The sequence below is a fragment of the Macrobrachium nipponense genome, chromosome 6 (genome assembly GCF_015104395.2).
Source record: "Macrobrachium nipponense isolate FS-2020 chromosome 6, ASM1510439v2, whole genome shotgun sequence".
NCBI classification, from domain to species: Eukaryota; Metazoa; Arthropoda; class Malacostraca; order Decapoda; family Palaemonidae; genus Macrobrachium; species Macrobrachium nipponense.
This window is the reverse complement of record NC_061108.1, coordinates 138,261,046-138,278,545: the sequence shown is the minus strand read 5'-3', so window position 1 is coordinate 138,278,545 and position 17,500 is coordinate 138,261,046. Positions and strand designations below refer to the sequence as shown.

Below are 17,500 nucleotides of genomic sequence, written 5' to 3'. Positions count from 1 at the left end.
GAACAGGTCTCGTACAAGAAGTAGTAGTATCTTAAGACCGAGTATCTCCCCGTGTTTGGATGGGCTCGTTCAGCGCAGCTTTAATCTCGTTACTGTGGATGCGTTCATTTTATTTTTTTTTTTTTTTTTTACTATTATCATTTTTTATTTTTTCATGGGTTGGTCGTTATGCCTTTTGGATATCTGGGCTGACAGGTTTTTTTTTTTTTTATTTATTTATTTACTTTTTTTTAGGGGTGTTCACGGTAATTGGGGTCGGCGTTGTATTTAGGTAAGAGGGTTAATGTTAAGGATTAAGGTGAGTTTTTTATTTATATTTTTTTATTCTATAGTATTGCTTAGTCGAGGGACGGTAGTATTATTTGGAACTGCAATTCAGTGGGCCGCTGTTTAGCTTAGTATGTATAGAAGGAATGCTACGAAATCAGCCCTACTGATATTATTACAGATTAATTTAACGTGTCTACAACGCTGGATCTACGTAGTTACTGCTTCTGTATACGCTTATATATAACATACATAATACATACTACATCTATATATATATATATATATATATATATATATATATATATATATATATATATATATATATATTTATATGAATCTATATATATATATATATATATATATATATATATATATATATATATATATATATATATATATATATATCTATATATACACATATACATATATATGTTATGTTTCCGTGTGAGTGTGTATGTATTATTGGTTAACCCCTTCATTATGTAAAATGTTCTGATGAAATATTTTAACTGGTAAACTTGAAAAAATACGGGTATACTCGTAATATCAATGACATTCAAAAACACAAACAAATCTACAGCATGTAAAACTCTCTTGCATTTCAGTTGCAATTATCCAAAGTTTTATTTTAAAAAATCGACCTTGCCTATGCACTACGATTTATATTTATTATTTATACATACATATAAATATTTTACAGAACTGAATTTCCTGAAGTCACGAGATGTTTAGGCACCAAGGAAATACTTTCTATGTTAACCCAAGGATATGAGATGTGGCAAAGAAAGTTGAAAATTAAATTATTTAAGCGTTTTTGCCTCTCGTCAGAATCAGTTTTTCCTTGTCTAATATCCTATAGTGATTGTGTCGTTGGGTTTAGCTAATAGTTGTGTCAAGAGTTATTGACAATGATGTAAGTCGCCTTCGACGCTAATAATTAGTGTTTTTCCGTTGGGCTGGACGCTTGAGGGATGAGTTATTTGTGCTAATCTATAATAATAATAATGATAATATATTTTATTATTTTATTTCATGACTTTATTATTATTATTATTATTATTATTATTATTATTATTATTATTATTATTATTATTATTATTATTATTATTTTATTATTATTATTATTATTATTATTATTCATTTATTTATTTATTTAATTATTTGTGGTATTTATAGTGTGGGGAGTTCCGGGTTGCATCCTGCTTCTTTAGGAGTCCATCACTTTTCTCACTATGTGCGCCGTTTCTAGGAGCAGGTTCCTCTTCAGGGACCTTTGGAGTTATTATTATTATTATTATTATTATTATTATTATTATTATTATTATTATTATTATTATTATTATTATTATTATTATTATTATTATTATTCAGGAGGTGAACCATACTCATATGGAACAAGCTCATATACTAAAGCTGTAGTACAGCTCCACATCTTTAGCCTCGTTCAAAGTTTTTATTCCCAAGTTATCCTTGATATTTGCCTGAACTTTGCGTTTTGAAATTCGTCCTTTTCTCTTTCCCTCTGATTAAGACCACTGCTGCTCTTTGCTTTCTATCTTCACTGTGTTTCTGTACAAGACCACTTATTGCAACTCTTTCTATACAAGACCACTTATTGCAACTCTCTTTCTATACAAGACCAGTTATTGCACCTTGTGATTGTGTATCTCTGTCTCTCTGTCTATGTCTGTCTATCTGTATAAGAGTATTTATTGAAATTTATCTTATCTCATCTCTGCCTGACTGACTGTTTGTATAAGACCACTTATTGCCCCTTGTTTTAGCTCATCTCTTGTCTGTCTGTCTGTCTTGTTGCACCTTGTTTTATCTCATTTCTCTGTCTATCTATCTGTCTATAATGACCACTTATTGCACCTTTTTTTTGTCTCATCTCTGTCTGTCTATAAAGACCACTTATTGCACCTTGTTTATCTCTGTCTGTCTATGATCTGTCTATGAGACCACTATTGTATCTTCGTTTTTCTCATCTCTGTCTTATATAAGACCACTTATTCCACCTTCTATTATTGCATATCTGTCTTACTGTCTGTCTGCCCGTCTGTCTACCTCCCTGTCCCTCAGCTTCTGTCTGTCTGTCTGTCTGTCTGTCTGTCAGCGTGCGTGTCCGAGCTAGGTCGTAATAATACACAGGCTGTGGCGGATTTAATTGGAGCCCTTGTTAATAGCCGTCACACATTAAACCCAATTACTGCATATCATGCATATCGTACTCTCCAGTCATGCAGGTGGGAGCCGAAGCCATCCTCTCTCTCTCTCTCTCTCTCTCTCTCTCTCTCTCTCTCTTGAGAGCCGGGGTAAATGAAGGTGACGCTCCGTTAGCTATTTTGGCTATGTGACTTATTTTTTTTTTTGCTTTTGTTTTCGTGGATATCCGATGTCATGCTCAATCGTCATATTTTTATGCCATTTTTTATTTATCTATTTATTTTTTTGTTTTCGTAACATTTTTACGATTTATTTTTTAATTTTTTTTTCGTAAATATCCGATGTCATGCTCAGTTGTCATATTTTTATGACTTATTTTTATTTTTTTGGTTTGTTTTCGTAAATATCCGATATCATGCTAAATTGTAATATTTTTATCACTTTTTTTTAAATTTTTATTTTCGTTAATATCCGATGTCATACTTAAATGTAACATTTTTATCACTTATTTTTCATTTTTGTTTTGTAAAACACCGATTTCATGCTAAAATTTTATATTTTTAGGACTTATTTTTTAATTTTTGTTTTGGTTTTCGTAAGAGTGTTATGATTTATTTTTTATTTTTGTTTTCGTAAATATCCGATGTCATGCTAAAATGTAACATTTTTATGACATTTTTTTTTCCATTTTTGTTGTCGTAGATATCCGATGTCATGCTCAATTGTCATATTTTTATGACTTAGTTTTTTATTTTTGTTTTTCGTAAATATCCGATGTCATGAGAAAATGTAATATTTTCATTAATGAACTCCGTCTGCCATGCACTATTATTTAGCTACATACTCCAAGAAGATTTCTAATGAATAGCTCAACATTTGTTGAGACGTTATTTATGCATTGTGATTTTTTGTGGTTATTTTATTTTTTTTATTTTTTTCAAGTTTTGGCATCGCGCAGATTCTGTCGGTAGCAAATATTAATCAGGCTGCTGCTGCAGCTCTGTGTGTGTGTGTGTGAGAGAGAGAGAGAGAGAGAGAGAGAGAGAGAGAGAGAGAGAGAGAGAGAATCTTAAGTGGAAAATATCTGTAAAATTGTATAGTATTGCTTTACCGTTCTGTCCTATTTTTGCTCTCCCTAACTGACATGTACATGCATAATCTATCTATCCATCTATACCTATATACATATAAATGCTTATATATGAGTATATTTTATATATATACATGCTTGTATATTATAAATATATTTATATAAAAATTGTATATATTTCTTATAATTTATCTATCTATCTATCTATCTATCTATCTATCTATCTATCTCTATCTATCTATCTATCTATATATATATATATATATATATATATATATATATATATATATATATATATATATATGATATATATTGCAGGTTGCATCTACACTATTCAAACACACTATCTGTTCGTATTTTTCACGACAAAGTTTATTTTTTTTTTGTTATTATTAAACAAGCATGGAGCAACCCCTCACAAAAAAAAAAAAAAAAAAAAAAAAACTGATAAAAACAAACGATAAAAGCAAAGAAAGAGGAAAAAAATCACCCATAAGTGTCTACTGCTGCTTCTCGTGATTCCTTCCCCCTCTCCCACCCTCCCCCCACCCCCCACCACCCTCCCCCCGCCCCCCGCCCCCCACACCCGATCCCCGAAAACGTTTCCCGGAACATATAGCGCTTGCGGGTCGTCGTCGTTGTCGTCGTCCTCCTCCTCCTCTTACTCAAAGCAAGAAGGAGGAGGAGGAGGAGGAGGAGGAGGAGGAGGAGGACTGGAGCGAAAGCGACCGAAGGATTAAGGAAAAAAGGAGCATCGGGGTCCGATGTATCCCTTGAAGTCAGGTAATAAGTCCAATTAGCAGGGCAGGTAATGGTCCCTACTTTACATCTACCTCCATTAATTGGATTAAACGGCTTGTTATACGGGACATGCAATTACCGTAATAGTTATTAACCGTTATACTTTAGTGCCTGGCGTCACGCTATACACCCTGAGAGAGAGAGAGAGAGAGAGAGAGAGAGAGAGGAGAGAGAGAGAGAGAGAATTTCAAGTTGTCTGGGTTCATAATACAATCATTTCTAATACCAAATGTTAATCTTCAGGAAGATAGTCTTAACGTGAAATTTTAAGAGAGAGAGAGAGAGAGAGAGAGAGAGAGAGAGAGAGAGAGAGAGAGATTTCAATTTCTATGAGTTCACAATACAATCATTACTAATACCAAATGATTTGACTGAATAAGCTCAGGGAGATTTTCTTATTTTGAGAGAGAGAGAGAGAGAGAGAGAGAGAGAGAGAGAGAGAGAGAGAGAGAGAGAGAGTTTTCGTGACCATATTTTCGTGTCAGCAAAAGAAGAATAAGGCACACGGAGAAAGGAGAGAGAGAGAGATGAGAGAGAGTTTTCGTGACCATATTTATGATGTCAGCAAAAGAAGAAGAATAAGGCACAAGGATAAAGGACATTGCGAGTAGCGTCTAGATTTAGTAATGATTCTCGGTTTGACGGACTTCTATAATTATTATTCTGGGTGGTGGCATCAGAGTCCCTGTGTTGTTTGTTTACTTCCTTCTTTATATATTTGCTTTTCCAGTTTTCTTTCAATGTTAATGTGAATTTTTTAAATTTTTCGTTTGGTTTCGTTCGAAAGAAATTAATCAAGTGTTAGTTGAATGTAATTGCACATTTCATTAACTTTAATGTAGTTGCACATTTTATTTAATGACCTTATGTGTCGGGAAAAGGACTCAAAATGTATGTGTAATTTATGTATAATCAAACTAAATATATATATAAGATATATAAATAATAATACTATATATATTATATATATAATAATATAATAATATTAGATTATAGATATATATATATATATATAATATATATATAATAATATATATTATATATATATATATATTATATATATTATATATATATCTCAAAAAAATCACCATAACGTGACTGGAAAATCTTCAGTAATCAAAGTCCACAATTATTGTAAAATGTGTATTAAAAATACATAAAAGACGGGAGCTTTCGTCTACTTGATCAGTAGACCTCATCAGCCGTACGGCTGATGAGGTCTACTGATCAAGTAAAAAGACGAAAGTCCCGTCTTTTATGTATTTTTAAATACACATTTTACATAATTGTGGGACTTTGATTACTTGAATATATTATATATTGTATATATATATATATATATATATATATATATATATTGATATATATTATATAATGTATGTATATATATTATATATATATTATATATATATATATATATATATATATATATATATATATATATATATATATATATATATATGTTGTCGTTCGACTAAGTTTAATCAATTTCTTCAATATATTTACTCATTTTATTAATTTATTCAGCTCATGTCTAGGGAAGGAATTCGAAATATATGCGAATTTATATGCATTCTGTATGTTGAATCAAACTGAAGCATTATATATATATATATATATATATATATATATATATATATATATATATATATATATATATATATATATATATATACACATATACACATTTGTTTTGTTTTATATCAATCAAGAGGCAATCCGCGTATATCTCACCTTGCTAACAACGACCCTATCGACCCATCGATCTTGGTAATAGCGAAGGCGACCAGTACGAAACTTTGCTTACAGGTTCTCCGTAGTAAAGTTGAGGGCGGCCAAAGTTATAGACAGAGGGGGGTTGGTGGGGGGTTTCGGGGCGGACACGTACGTAGGTGTAAGCTCTATAGTTCATCCAAGTTAGGCTACTTAGCCTAAGCCTCTTCGTAAAGTAATTGGTCGGTAAGGGGCGGGTGGGGTGGGGGGAGAGAAAGATGGGAGGGAAGAGAATGGGAGGTACGTAGATGTTAGGAGGGAGAGAGGTTGGGAGGGAAGAGAGTGGGGATGGAGAGGTTGGGAGGGAAGAGAACGGGAGAGGAGGTAGCTAGTCCCTTGGGGAACACCGCCCTTTGGGAGTTCAAGGGCGATTTGCTTCCGTTTGGCTAAAGGTTGATCGCTGGCCACTTCGCCGCTCTCGTTATCTGCCTCTCGATTGGTCCCGTTTGGTGGTCCCTTTTTATTTTGTTGTGCAATTAGGACCCCAATAGTTCAGGCTGAAATGCAATGCATTCCTACCCTGCAATAATTCTCCTTATATTTTACTTTATTTTGATCTATATCTTAATTTCTTAAATGATTTCTTCTTCTGCAATATCTGATCTCTTCATATTTCCCCATTACCTTCTGTTACTTCTTTCTAAAGGACACCAAATTCTGTAAAAGGGTTCATCTTCTGGATGATAATAATAATAATAATAATAATAAGAATAATAATAATAATAATAATAATAATAATAATAATAATAATAATTTTCAGTTTTCTTCTGAAGATTGGAAAAAATTCCCACAAAATTACTGTGTATAACGTGTTTACTTTTAAGTATTTACATTTTATTTTACTCAACACTAGATAGGGCCTGAAAGTACTCGAGTGTTGAGTTAAATGAAATGTAAATACTTAAAAGTAAACACGTTATACCACAGTAATTTTGTGGGTTTCTTTTTCAATAAAATAAAATAATAATAATAATAATAATAATAATAATAATAATAATAATAATAATAATAAATAATAATAATAATAATAATAATACGGAATACGTCGTCATTGCCGTTCATTTTTTCCCTGAATTGCTTAATAATAATTCGAAATACGTCGTCATTTCCGTTCATTTTTCCCTGAATTGCTTAATAATAATTCGAAATACGTCGTCATTTCCGTTCATTTTTTCCCTGAATTGCTTAATAATAATTCGAAATACGTCGTCATTTCCGTTCATTTTTTCCCTGAATTGCTCAATAATAATTCGAAATACGTCGTCATTTCCGTTCATTTTTCCCTGAATTGCTCAATAATAATTCGAAATACGTCGTCATTTCCGTTCATTTTTCCCTGAATTGCTTAATAATAATTCGAAATACGTCGTCGTCATTTCCAATTATATTTTCCGTGAATTGCTAAAAGTTTAGCCAAGGTAAACATTTTGGACGTTTGGTCCAGCTTGGCATCACGAAGTTTTCAATTTCCAAAGACCATTTGGTATACATCTCTCTCTCCTCGAATTTACATCAGTACTGAAACGGCCCTTTAGATTTCAGACTATTGTGCGTGAATACCCCGTTGGTTTTTGTGGGAAAATAATGGTTCTTGTGGCTGATTGCTTTAGATATGTATAAAGACAAAATCCACGTAGGAAAGAGAGACGATGACGTGCTGCAAGGCCTTTCGACGTCTTGCCCTTTAATTAGCAAGTAAAGGACAAAAAGTCTAAAGGCCTTGCAGCGATCCATCGTTTCCCTCTCCTCGTCATGGATTTTGTCATCATTTACATATTCATCATTTTCCACATTTTCGTGATTCAGGTATATATATATATTATCTTGTCATTTATGATATCCTGCAGGTGTACGTTATTCCTAAAACACAGTGAATTAAGAGTTCAAGGGTTATTTGTGGCTTATTATTTGTAATTATAAAAGAAGTCACGAGTTTATAGGTGGTAAAACTATTTCATACACACACACACACACATTTACTATTTCATACTGACACACACACACATACATACACATTTACTATTTCATACTGACACACACATTTAGTTGAGTGATATTTGCTGATTAAGATAGGACCATAACCACATAATTTATATATATATATATATATATATATATATATATATATATATATATATATATATATATATTAAGTTATCACATTACCGTGATTCAATTCATATACAAATATATCGAACTACAAATATCCTTTAATATCTAATTCGCTCTACCTCGGAATTAATATATTTTCATATATGTTTAACCGAGGGGGAATTTATTAAGCGATAATAGAATTCTATTATCGATTAATAAATTCCTCCTCGGCTAAACATATATGAAAATATATTAATTCCGAGGTAGAGCGAATTAGATATTAAAGGACATTTGTAGTTCGATATATATATACACACACACACACACATATATATATAATATATATATATATTTATAATATAATATATATGTATATTAATTATATATATATATGTATATATATGGCCAAGGGCAGAGGAAAGACGTCCATAGCAACGACATTTCTTTATTGTAATTGCTGACGTTTCAAGACATCTGTCTAGTTATCATTAGCTGGAAGAATAATTTTAAAATATAAATAATAGAATATAAAAAGCACTCATACTTAAAATTACAATCAATATTATATTGTATTGTATATATTGTATATCCTATTCAATGACGCCTACTAACACCTCTCCCCCTCATGTCCCATTTAACGCAGATGAGGGCAATAGAGGCCTGGCCGGGGTGGGGGCGGGGGTGGCTGGTGGCGCCGGCGACGGGGGAGGAACAGACTCCTCGGGGAACTCGCAGGACCTGAACGGCGACGCCAAGAAGAAGCACCGGAGGAACAGGACCACCTTCACCACCTACCAACTCCACGAGCTGGAGCGCGCCTTTTTCGAGAAAAGCCACTACCCGGACGTTTACTCCAGAGAGGAGCTCGCCCTCAAGGTCAACCTCCCCGAGGTCAGAGTTCAGGTAAGGTCACTTAAGCTCTTCCCGAAGGTTTAACGGGTAGGGGTGGGTGGTGGGATGATGGGGAGGGGAAGGGGAGGTCTTCTTATTCGTGACTTGCTGTATCTATATAGTTGGTTGTCTGGGAGGTGGTTTATTTATACTGATATTCATAAGGTAAAATGCTTTTGCTTGATGAAGACTTGGATATTGATGCTTTTAAATACATTGCTGCTTTCAGGATTCAACTGAAGGGTTTTGATGCTCTGGGTTTGTTGTTTAAATAATTGGATTTATTTTTTTTATTTACTTATTCATTCATTCTTTTGGAAAAATCATAGTTATTAAGGGTATACGATATGTTAATAGTTCTTGTTCTTGATAATATATATGTATTGGGTTTGTTATCACGTCATGCTCCAATGTTGCGGTAAGTTTATTTAACTGTATCTCGAAACACATACACGTATGCACACACATTTATATATATTATATATATATATATATATAGTATATATATATATATATATATATTATATATAAAATATATATATATGTGTGTGTGTGGTGTGTGTGTGTGTGTGAAGAAACCCGAGCATGTATTTGTTCATTTATTTATTTAGACATTTATTACGAAGTATTTCGCAAGTGTTATGCCTTAAGAAGGCTTCCATTTTTAACGGAGTTTTAAATCTCTTTCTGCCAAGGGAGTTCTCGTATGTCGGGGTGGTTTTTGTGTGGTGGGGTATTGTAGGGGTGGGTTTTGGCGGGGGGCGTTGCTTCTTGATTGTAGTTACTATTATAAAAATTCCTTTAGAGCTAGTACCAATTGGGAGTAACAGTTTATTTGCTCTCTCTATACGCACACACACACACACATATATATATATATATATATATATATATATATATATATATATACATATAATTATACACATATATACATACAGTATATAAAAGGCTGTCTGTCCTAGCAGGATACTGATTCTGTGAAAAGCAAGACAGGATTCACTGTAAATAAAATTTGTGATTATCAAAATGTATGATGTACCCACCATGTGAAATTCATAGCTTGTTACATCCGTTATTCACGGAAGACTTATTGACATATTCCGCACCCAGTACATATTCTGTGGCAAAGTAGTATTAGCGAACCTTAATTAATTTTTTTTATATATAAAAAAAAGATGTCGGGTGTAGAGTTTCATTTTGCTTATTTGTAGCCCTTGAAGTCGAAGTATTACTTTAACTACAATTTAAGAAATATAATGCGGGACCTAGGTTAGGGATTCTTATGTTAATTGGCTCAGTTATTTCATCTCCTTTCCTCGATTCGTAAATCATCCCTACTCTTGAATAAGATTAGGAATTTGGGTTTCTCTGTTGCAATGATTCCATTTCTATATTCCAGTGGTGTCTAGATATAAACGAGGGAAAAATGCGCCGAGGCTTCTTTTGCGCAATCGAGTTTTCTGCCCGGCCCATAACGCTCTTAGCCGCGGCCCATGAAACTCGGCCAAGGGTGGTGGCCTACGTTGTTGGTATAGCACTGCTATAAGTACGATTTTGGCTAACTTTAACCTTAAATGAAATAAAAACTACTAAGGCTAGAGGGCTGCAATTTGGTATGCCTGATGACTAAAGGGTGGATGATAGACATACCTATTTGCAGCTCTCTAGCCTCGGTAGTTATTAAGATCTGAGGGCGTACGGACAGACAAAGCCGGCCCAAAAGTCTTACAGAAAACTAAACACTTACTGCCTCTTCCCAGGAGGCATTTGCCACAAGATCGTTGACGAACATTATCCAGTGTTTCATATAGGATAAGTCGAAGAAATGAACGTAACCGTATGGAAGGATAAAGAGAAATGGAACACAACAGGGCAGATTTATTGTTAGCTAAATTAACCCCTAGATTTTAGGTGTATTTAAATGGGAATGTATAGGAACTAGTCTGATTTAGCTTTCTATTTGATTAGTCGGAGTAGCAATGTTGTATAAATTCAGTGTGCGCTTCCCAGATGAACAAGTATAAGGGGGGTTCATAGTGTTTAAATATTGTAGCAGTAAATAACTTTGCAGCACCAATATGAAACGTCCAAATTCATCAGGCTTCGGGAAGACGAAAACTCACTCACGACTTTTCCTTGTTCAGTTATTCATCAAATTCGCCTTCAGTTTCCAAGGTCTGTCTCATAATTTTGTCAGAACGGCTCTTGCAGTAAATAGAACAGAGCGAAGCGCAGCCCTCACTCCGCCATGATGTAAACTCATTATTCGAATCCATAAACGAACGATTATAATGAGATCATTATATTTCCTTAATGTCATGTAAATGAAATCCTTCTTAACAAGCACGGAATTCAGCGGAAACGTAATTTCTAGCGCAAATCCCTCTTGAGTGAGTGGCATCAAATTATTATTATTCGGGGAAGTGCTATTCCCCCCTCCCCCAACCCCTGGGCGGAATAAAGTCTTTACGTCTCAAATAATAATTAGTGCAGACGTTGCCGGCAACTACCATCAATTACAGAGGAGAGAGAGAGAGAGAGAGAGAGAGAGAGAGAGAGAGAGAGAGAGAGAAGATGGAGTGCAGCCTCTCCCCTTCAGATGTATGACATTTAAATTCATTTGGTGGGCCCGCCCCAACAAACGAACACCCGACCAGTTCGCACACCGCGTTCGAACTCCCTCCCGTCAGCCATCCGATCCTGACTTCCAGTAATATTCCAGTTTTTCCGCGTTTTGAATTTCCAGCGCCTGAATATCTCTGCATTGATATTCAGCTCATCTCCTCTCGAACGTCTCGGAGGAGCGATAAAAGTAAAGTGTTCGAACGGCTTCGGTCGGTCGGCGTTTTTGGGGAAAAACAATGAGGAGGCGAGTCAAGGGAAACGAACGCGTCGCCACTCGTGTTTTCCCGCCATTAACCCGGAAAATGGCGTTACAATTGGCGGGAACGACGCAACCAAGTGGGAACAAGTGCCTTACTGGGCGCGCAGTGACTAGAAGTTACCTCATTTCAGGCCGTGGTGTGTGTGTGTTAGTGTGTGTGTGTGTGTGTGTTTTCGGTGTAAGGATTTTCCTAATTCTTTTATGGAGCGTCTGTGGTTCTTCAGTGGCGATTAAGACGTGTGTAAAGAGTTTTTTTTTTTTTTTTTTTTTTTTTTTTTTTTTTTTTTTTTTTTTTTTTTTCTACACGGTTTTGTAATAATACCTAAATTATTTCATGATTTTCATACACGATTTTTGTAAATAATACCTAAATTATTTCATGATTTTCATGATAGAGGAGATAACATTTCATGTTTTCTTTTACGAAATCGATTTAAATTTGTCAACGATTATTAAATTAATTTTTTTAAAGTTCGTCTTATCCTCCTTGAATCGATTTCATTATTGACAACTTTGGCAGCAGTTACTTGAAATAAATTTTTAAAATTAGTTTTCATTTTTGACAACTTTGGCAGCAGTTACGAAATACATTTTTAAAGCCGGTTTCATTTTTGACAACTTTGTTAGCAATTATGAAATAGATTTTTAAAACCGGTTTCATTTTTGTCAACTTTGGCAGCAGTTATGAAATAAATTTTTAAGACCGGTTTCATTTTTTTGACAAATTTGGCAGCATTTGTGAAATGCATTCTTAAAATCGATTTCATTTTTGACAACTTCGGCAGCAGTCATGAAATTTAATTTTTGATAACGCGGTATATTCCACCTCACAGAAGTATACCCAGATGGACACGACATATTAGTCTGCTAAGTCTGCGTCAGAAATTCCCACTAAAGGGGAGGATTCTTTTTGGTCCAGTCCCCTCTTAACAGGATAATCCCCCCTGAGCAATATATATGATCTTCCCGTCGGAGTACGTCATGGTTTTTCTAGCGTCTCCTGAGCGGCGGCGTCCTCCTCCTCCCCCTCCTCCTGCTGCTGCTCCTCCTCCTTTTCCACTTCCTCCTCCTGCTGCTCCTCCTCCTTTTCCACCTCCTCCTCCTCTCCCTCCTGTTCCTCTTCCTCCTGTTCCTCTTCCTCCTGCTCCTCCTGCTCCTCCTCGTCCTCGTCCTCGTCGTCTTCCTCCTCGTCCTCGTCGTCTTCCTCCTCGTCCTCGTCGTCGTCCTCCTCGTCTTCAACCTCGCCCTCCTCCTCCTCCTCCTCCTCCTCCTCCTCCTCCTCCTCCTCGTGGCCCTTGTCTATCTTCGTTCTCTCTGTATTATCCTTATCACCAGTCGCTCTTTTCTGTCCTGTTCTGTCTGGTTTTGCTTATGCACCCTTTCATCACTGTGCTTGCTAAGTACTCTTTATCTTAGGTCATTAAACAGTATGAACTATTGTCTGTTGCGTTTGAGACCAAGCAAATGAATTACGTCGCAAAGGAGAGAAAGATTCCGTACAGGTATTTTCTCTCTTGTTTTGGATCAATTCAATGTCAAGGTTTACTTCGATGTGTTGGTTTAATTAGTCACTTGTAACCTTCAACGGAAGTTGTAGGTTCAATGTACAAACAAATTAAAAAAACTTTCTCTTTTCGTGTCCGTTGATTAATTCCAAGACAAATTAGCTACCCCCTATTCGATGATATCATTATCATCATGATGGCCTCCAACGCTACTTGACATAAAGTGTCCCTGTCTTTCGCGTGCTTTATCTTCCACAAATCTCCACTCATTATTTCCAGAGCCTCCCTTCTCATCGACATAGATCTGCCAACTGCTATGGTGCCTACTGGAGCCCAGCTGACCCTATCATGTAGTCTGACATTCTCCCTTCAGCCTGTAGAGAATATGTATAGTGACTATTTTCATTACAACCGACGTATATAATTGCAGTGCCTCTACAGTTACCATATTGTCAGGTCACATATCTTTGGTACCTGAGTTACGACCTCCAGTTTCCCATTCATTCCATATTCTGTAAAACACTGTGGCTATTATATGAGGCAGTTCCTCGCTGGACGAGTGGTTTTCGCGCTTGGCTGCCAATCCGGTGGTCCGAAGTTCAAATCCCGGCTCGGCCAACGCGGAATCAGAGGAATTTATTTCTGGTGATAGAAATTCATTTCTTGATATAGTGTGGTTCGGATCCTACAATAAGCTGTAGGTCCCGTTGCTAGGTGACCAATTGGTTCCTAGCCACGTAAAAATATCTAATCCCTCGGGCCAGCCCTAGGAGAGCTGTTGATCAACTCAGTGGTCTGGTAAAACTAAGATATACTTAACTTATTATATGAGGCGTCATATCAGTTAACTTCAGCTCTGCAGTGATACCATCACAATCTTCTTCGTTGTTGAATCTACTTCTAAAACTGTAAATTCATTCATAGACAAATTCAGGTCTTCAGCAGCTTCTGGTATATCGAGCTAAGTGAACCTTCCCCATATCTCTTATTCGCGACCTCACAAATATGTTATGTCTTTCCTTTTGATTGGTATTTTTCCTCATCTTCATTTCAGTCGTGGATGTTTTACAATTTTGTGGGCTACCTTGACAATAGGTCCACTTTCTCTCTCTCTCTCTCTCTCTCTCTCTCTCTCTCTCTCTCTCTCTCTCTCTCTCATGAAAATTGTGGCAATGATACGTACAATTGTTTCCTGAAGCGATTATTGGAACTTGACGAAAAATAAAAAAAGCAAAAAATCAGCAATAGAAACGATACTAGAGTTACCTTATATCTTTCTATGTGCCACATCTTCTAAAATAAAGGATTATGAATTTGAATACGACTTCTGTTGATAAACTTAGATTCTCTGACTTTCTGACATCATCTCTTCTATCCATAAAAACTCGAAACACGATCGGACGCATCTTTCTAATTCCTGTATGACGCCATTTAGAGATGCTCCCGAATCTCATCTCACACTTCCTCGCTATGAATATTCATATAAACGGTCTATATCTCTCTCGTGCGAATATATATTCCATTTATCGTACGAGTCGACCCTCCCCTCTGCCGTTTTATCAGTCATCAGTCCCGCAATTCCCTTAAAAAATAAAAAAAAGTAAACTTCGGTTTCACCCTGTGCGTGCAATCAGTCCCTTTCTAATATGAATCTACAACACTGTCCAGGCGCTGGCTATCTATAAGCTTCCCTTACACCTTCCCCCTCCCCCCCTTACATTTTCCAATTCCCCTCAAGCCCCCACCCCCATCCCCTGCCACTATCCGCCCCCCACCTTCACACCTTCACCAATCCGGTCTCTACCTGCGATGGCCAAAAGGCAGATGCCTTAATTCAGTTATCAAGGTGTAATGCTCACCGAAGACCATTGTGTACGTGTAAGAGAGAGAGAGAGAGAGAGAGAGAGAGAGAGAGAGAGAGAGAGAGAGAGAGAGAGAATGTTGAATTTGTAGAGAAAATAATTACTGAATATTGAAGAGAGAGAGAGAGAGAGAGAGAGAGAGAGAGAGAGAGAGAGAGTAGCTAAGTTGAATTTGTAGAGAAGATAATTATGAATATTGATTTGAGAGAGAGAGAGAGAGAGAGAGAGAGAGAGAGAGAGAGAGAGAGAGAGCTGAAGTAACAGTGTTGAACTTGCAGGTGAGAAGGAGATAACTAGTGAATATTGAGAGAGAGAGAGAGAGAGAGTAACTGTTTAATTTGCAGAGGAGAAGGAGACAAGTAAATAATAGCTCGAGAGAGAGAGAGAGAGAGAGAGAGAGAGAGAGAGAGAGATGCAGAAAAACAAGGCTATACGAATAGCAATAGCAGGAGAATTGACCATAGAACTGGGAGGATGCACACGGATTGGAAAATGCCAGACAATTATAACAAGAGGGAAGGAAATCCAATACAAGAAGTGAAAGAAGAGAGAAGGCGAGAGAAAGTACAGGAAGGTAATAACTAGGAATGACTTTGAGGAACGGGCGGATACCCCCAGCAGAAATAAAGGCAAAGGGAGACCGCGATTGATTTGGAGGTTGATGTGTAGTTAGTTTGAAAGCGACATAAAAAGTGAATGAACTGAGAAAGATATATAATGTTTTTTCTACCTCAGTGGTAATATGTCATACAACTTGGACAGCTGTTGTAGGAAGTGTTAGTGATCTGAGTTACAGATATACAAGAGAATATACAAGGAGAGCATTCAGTTGTGGGTTGTGGACCCCTTGGTGATAGGGAATATCCCTGTAAATAGAGATGAGCCTCTTCTGTGGTCAAAAAAAGAGGCTTTCAGTTCGGTGGGAAGAAGGGGAGAGGCAAATGATAGCATTCTACAGGGTATGAAAGTAACTAAACGGCTTTGGGCATAGGGCTTTTTGCCACATGCTACATACCCTTTGCTAATTTTACCTAATAAAGGAATGGGAAATAAAGTAACGCTTCTTGATATATTGAATGTGAATAGATAGGGTGCAGAGGAAGAAAAAGGTATGATAGTTATTTCTTAAAGGAAAGAAAGCATGATGTTTTGGCACTGAGTCTGACTTGAAAGGGCATTTTGTGTACAGCAGTGGGAAGGACGAGTGGCCTTGGTCATGGTACCTGAAAGTTCTAGATCTAGAGGATGGGGAAGCTTTCAGTTGTATAGTGTCACAAAGTCTCTGGGTACTGAAGTAAAAGAGTACTATAGTTGGTTCTCTTAAGGTAGATACTTGGAGGAGCCCTATACTTACAAGATATTTGTTCGGCGGCCGCTGATTGGCTGGTACCGGGAGGTATAGGCAGCTCCCAGCCAATAAGCGGCCTCCAAACAAACGTCTGGCAGGCAAAGGGCTCACCCAAGAATCTACCTTAAGTGAACCTGCTATAGTGTATTAGGTCAAAACCTTTATGGGCGAGACCATGTTGCAGGAGAAAAAGTTGTAATAGTGAGTATATAAGTTCCAGAATGGAAAAGAATGAGAGTGAAATTGAATGTTTTGGGAGAGTTTGAAGCTGTGCCAGTCCAGGCCTGGCCTGGATGGTCTGGAGAACATGGAAGGAAAGCAAGGCAAGCTAATCAAGTGACTGAAATCAAAGTTAGGCCAAGGGAAAAGAATTAACGTAGTTGCTAGTCCTGGCGATCCTAGACTTAATCAGAATGGAGAGATAGTCCTTCGAAAATGTGTTTGGAAAAGGCCTAGCTTGTTAGAAGTACAGCGATTCTAAAAAATACTCATAAGTATATAAATGGGAAAGAGAAACTGTTGGAGTAACTATCGTTAGGTTATGTATTAATATCAAGTATTTTGAAAAGCGAGTTATTGGTTGTGCTGGTGGGAATAGAAGTGGCTGGAGGTATAGCTGACCATTACTTAGTTGAAAAGGAAGTTAAGATTAATAGGAGTTTAAACTGGAAAGGAATTACAAGGATTAGGGTGTCTCAAAGACTTGTTAGTCCATCTGAGGAGTTACAAGGAGTTAAAAAGATTAGGATGTCTCAAAGACTTGTTAGTCCATCTGAGGAGACAGCTTGTGCTTACTTATCTGTATGAGCAAGTTTT

The 17,500-nt window shown here is 36.3% G+C and overlaps 1 protein-coding gene across 1 annotated transcript in view; it reads left to right on the top strand.

Moving 5' to 3' along the window:
* Nucleotides 1–17,500, top strand: part of LOC135216820 (homeobox protein orthopedia-like) — a 139,555-nt gene that overhangs the window by 38,796 nt on the left and 83,259 nt on the right. Inside the window, 1 exon segment of the mRNA XM_064252321.1 lies at nucleotides 8,904–9,097. Coding sequence (XP_064108391.1) covers nucleotides 8,904–9,097 — 194 coding nt within the window.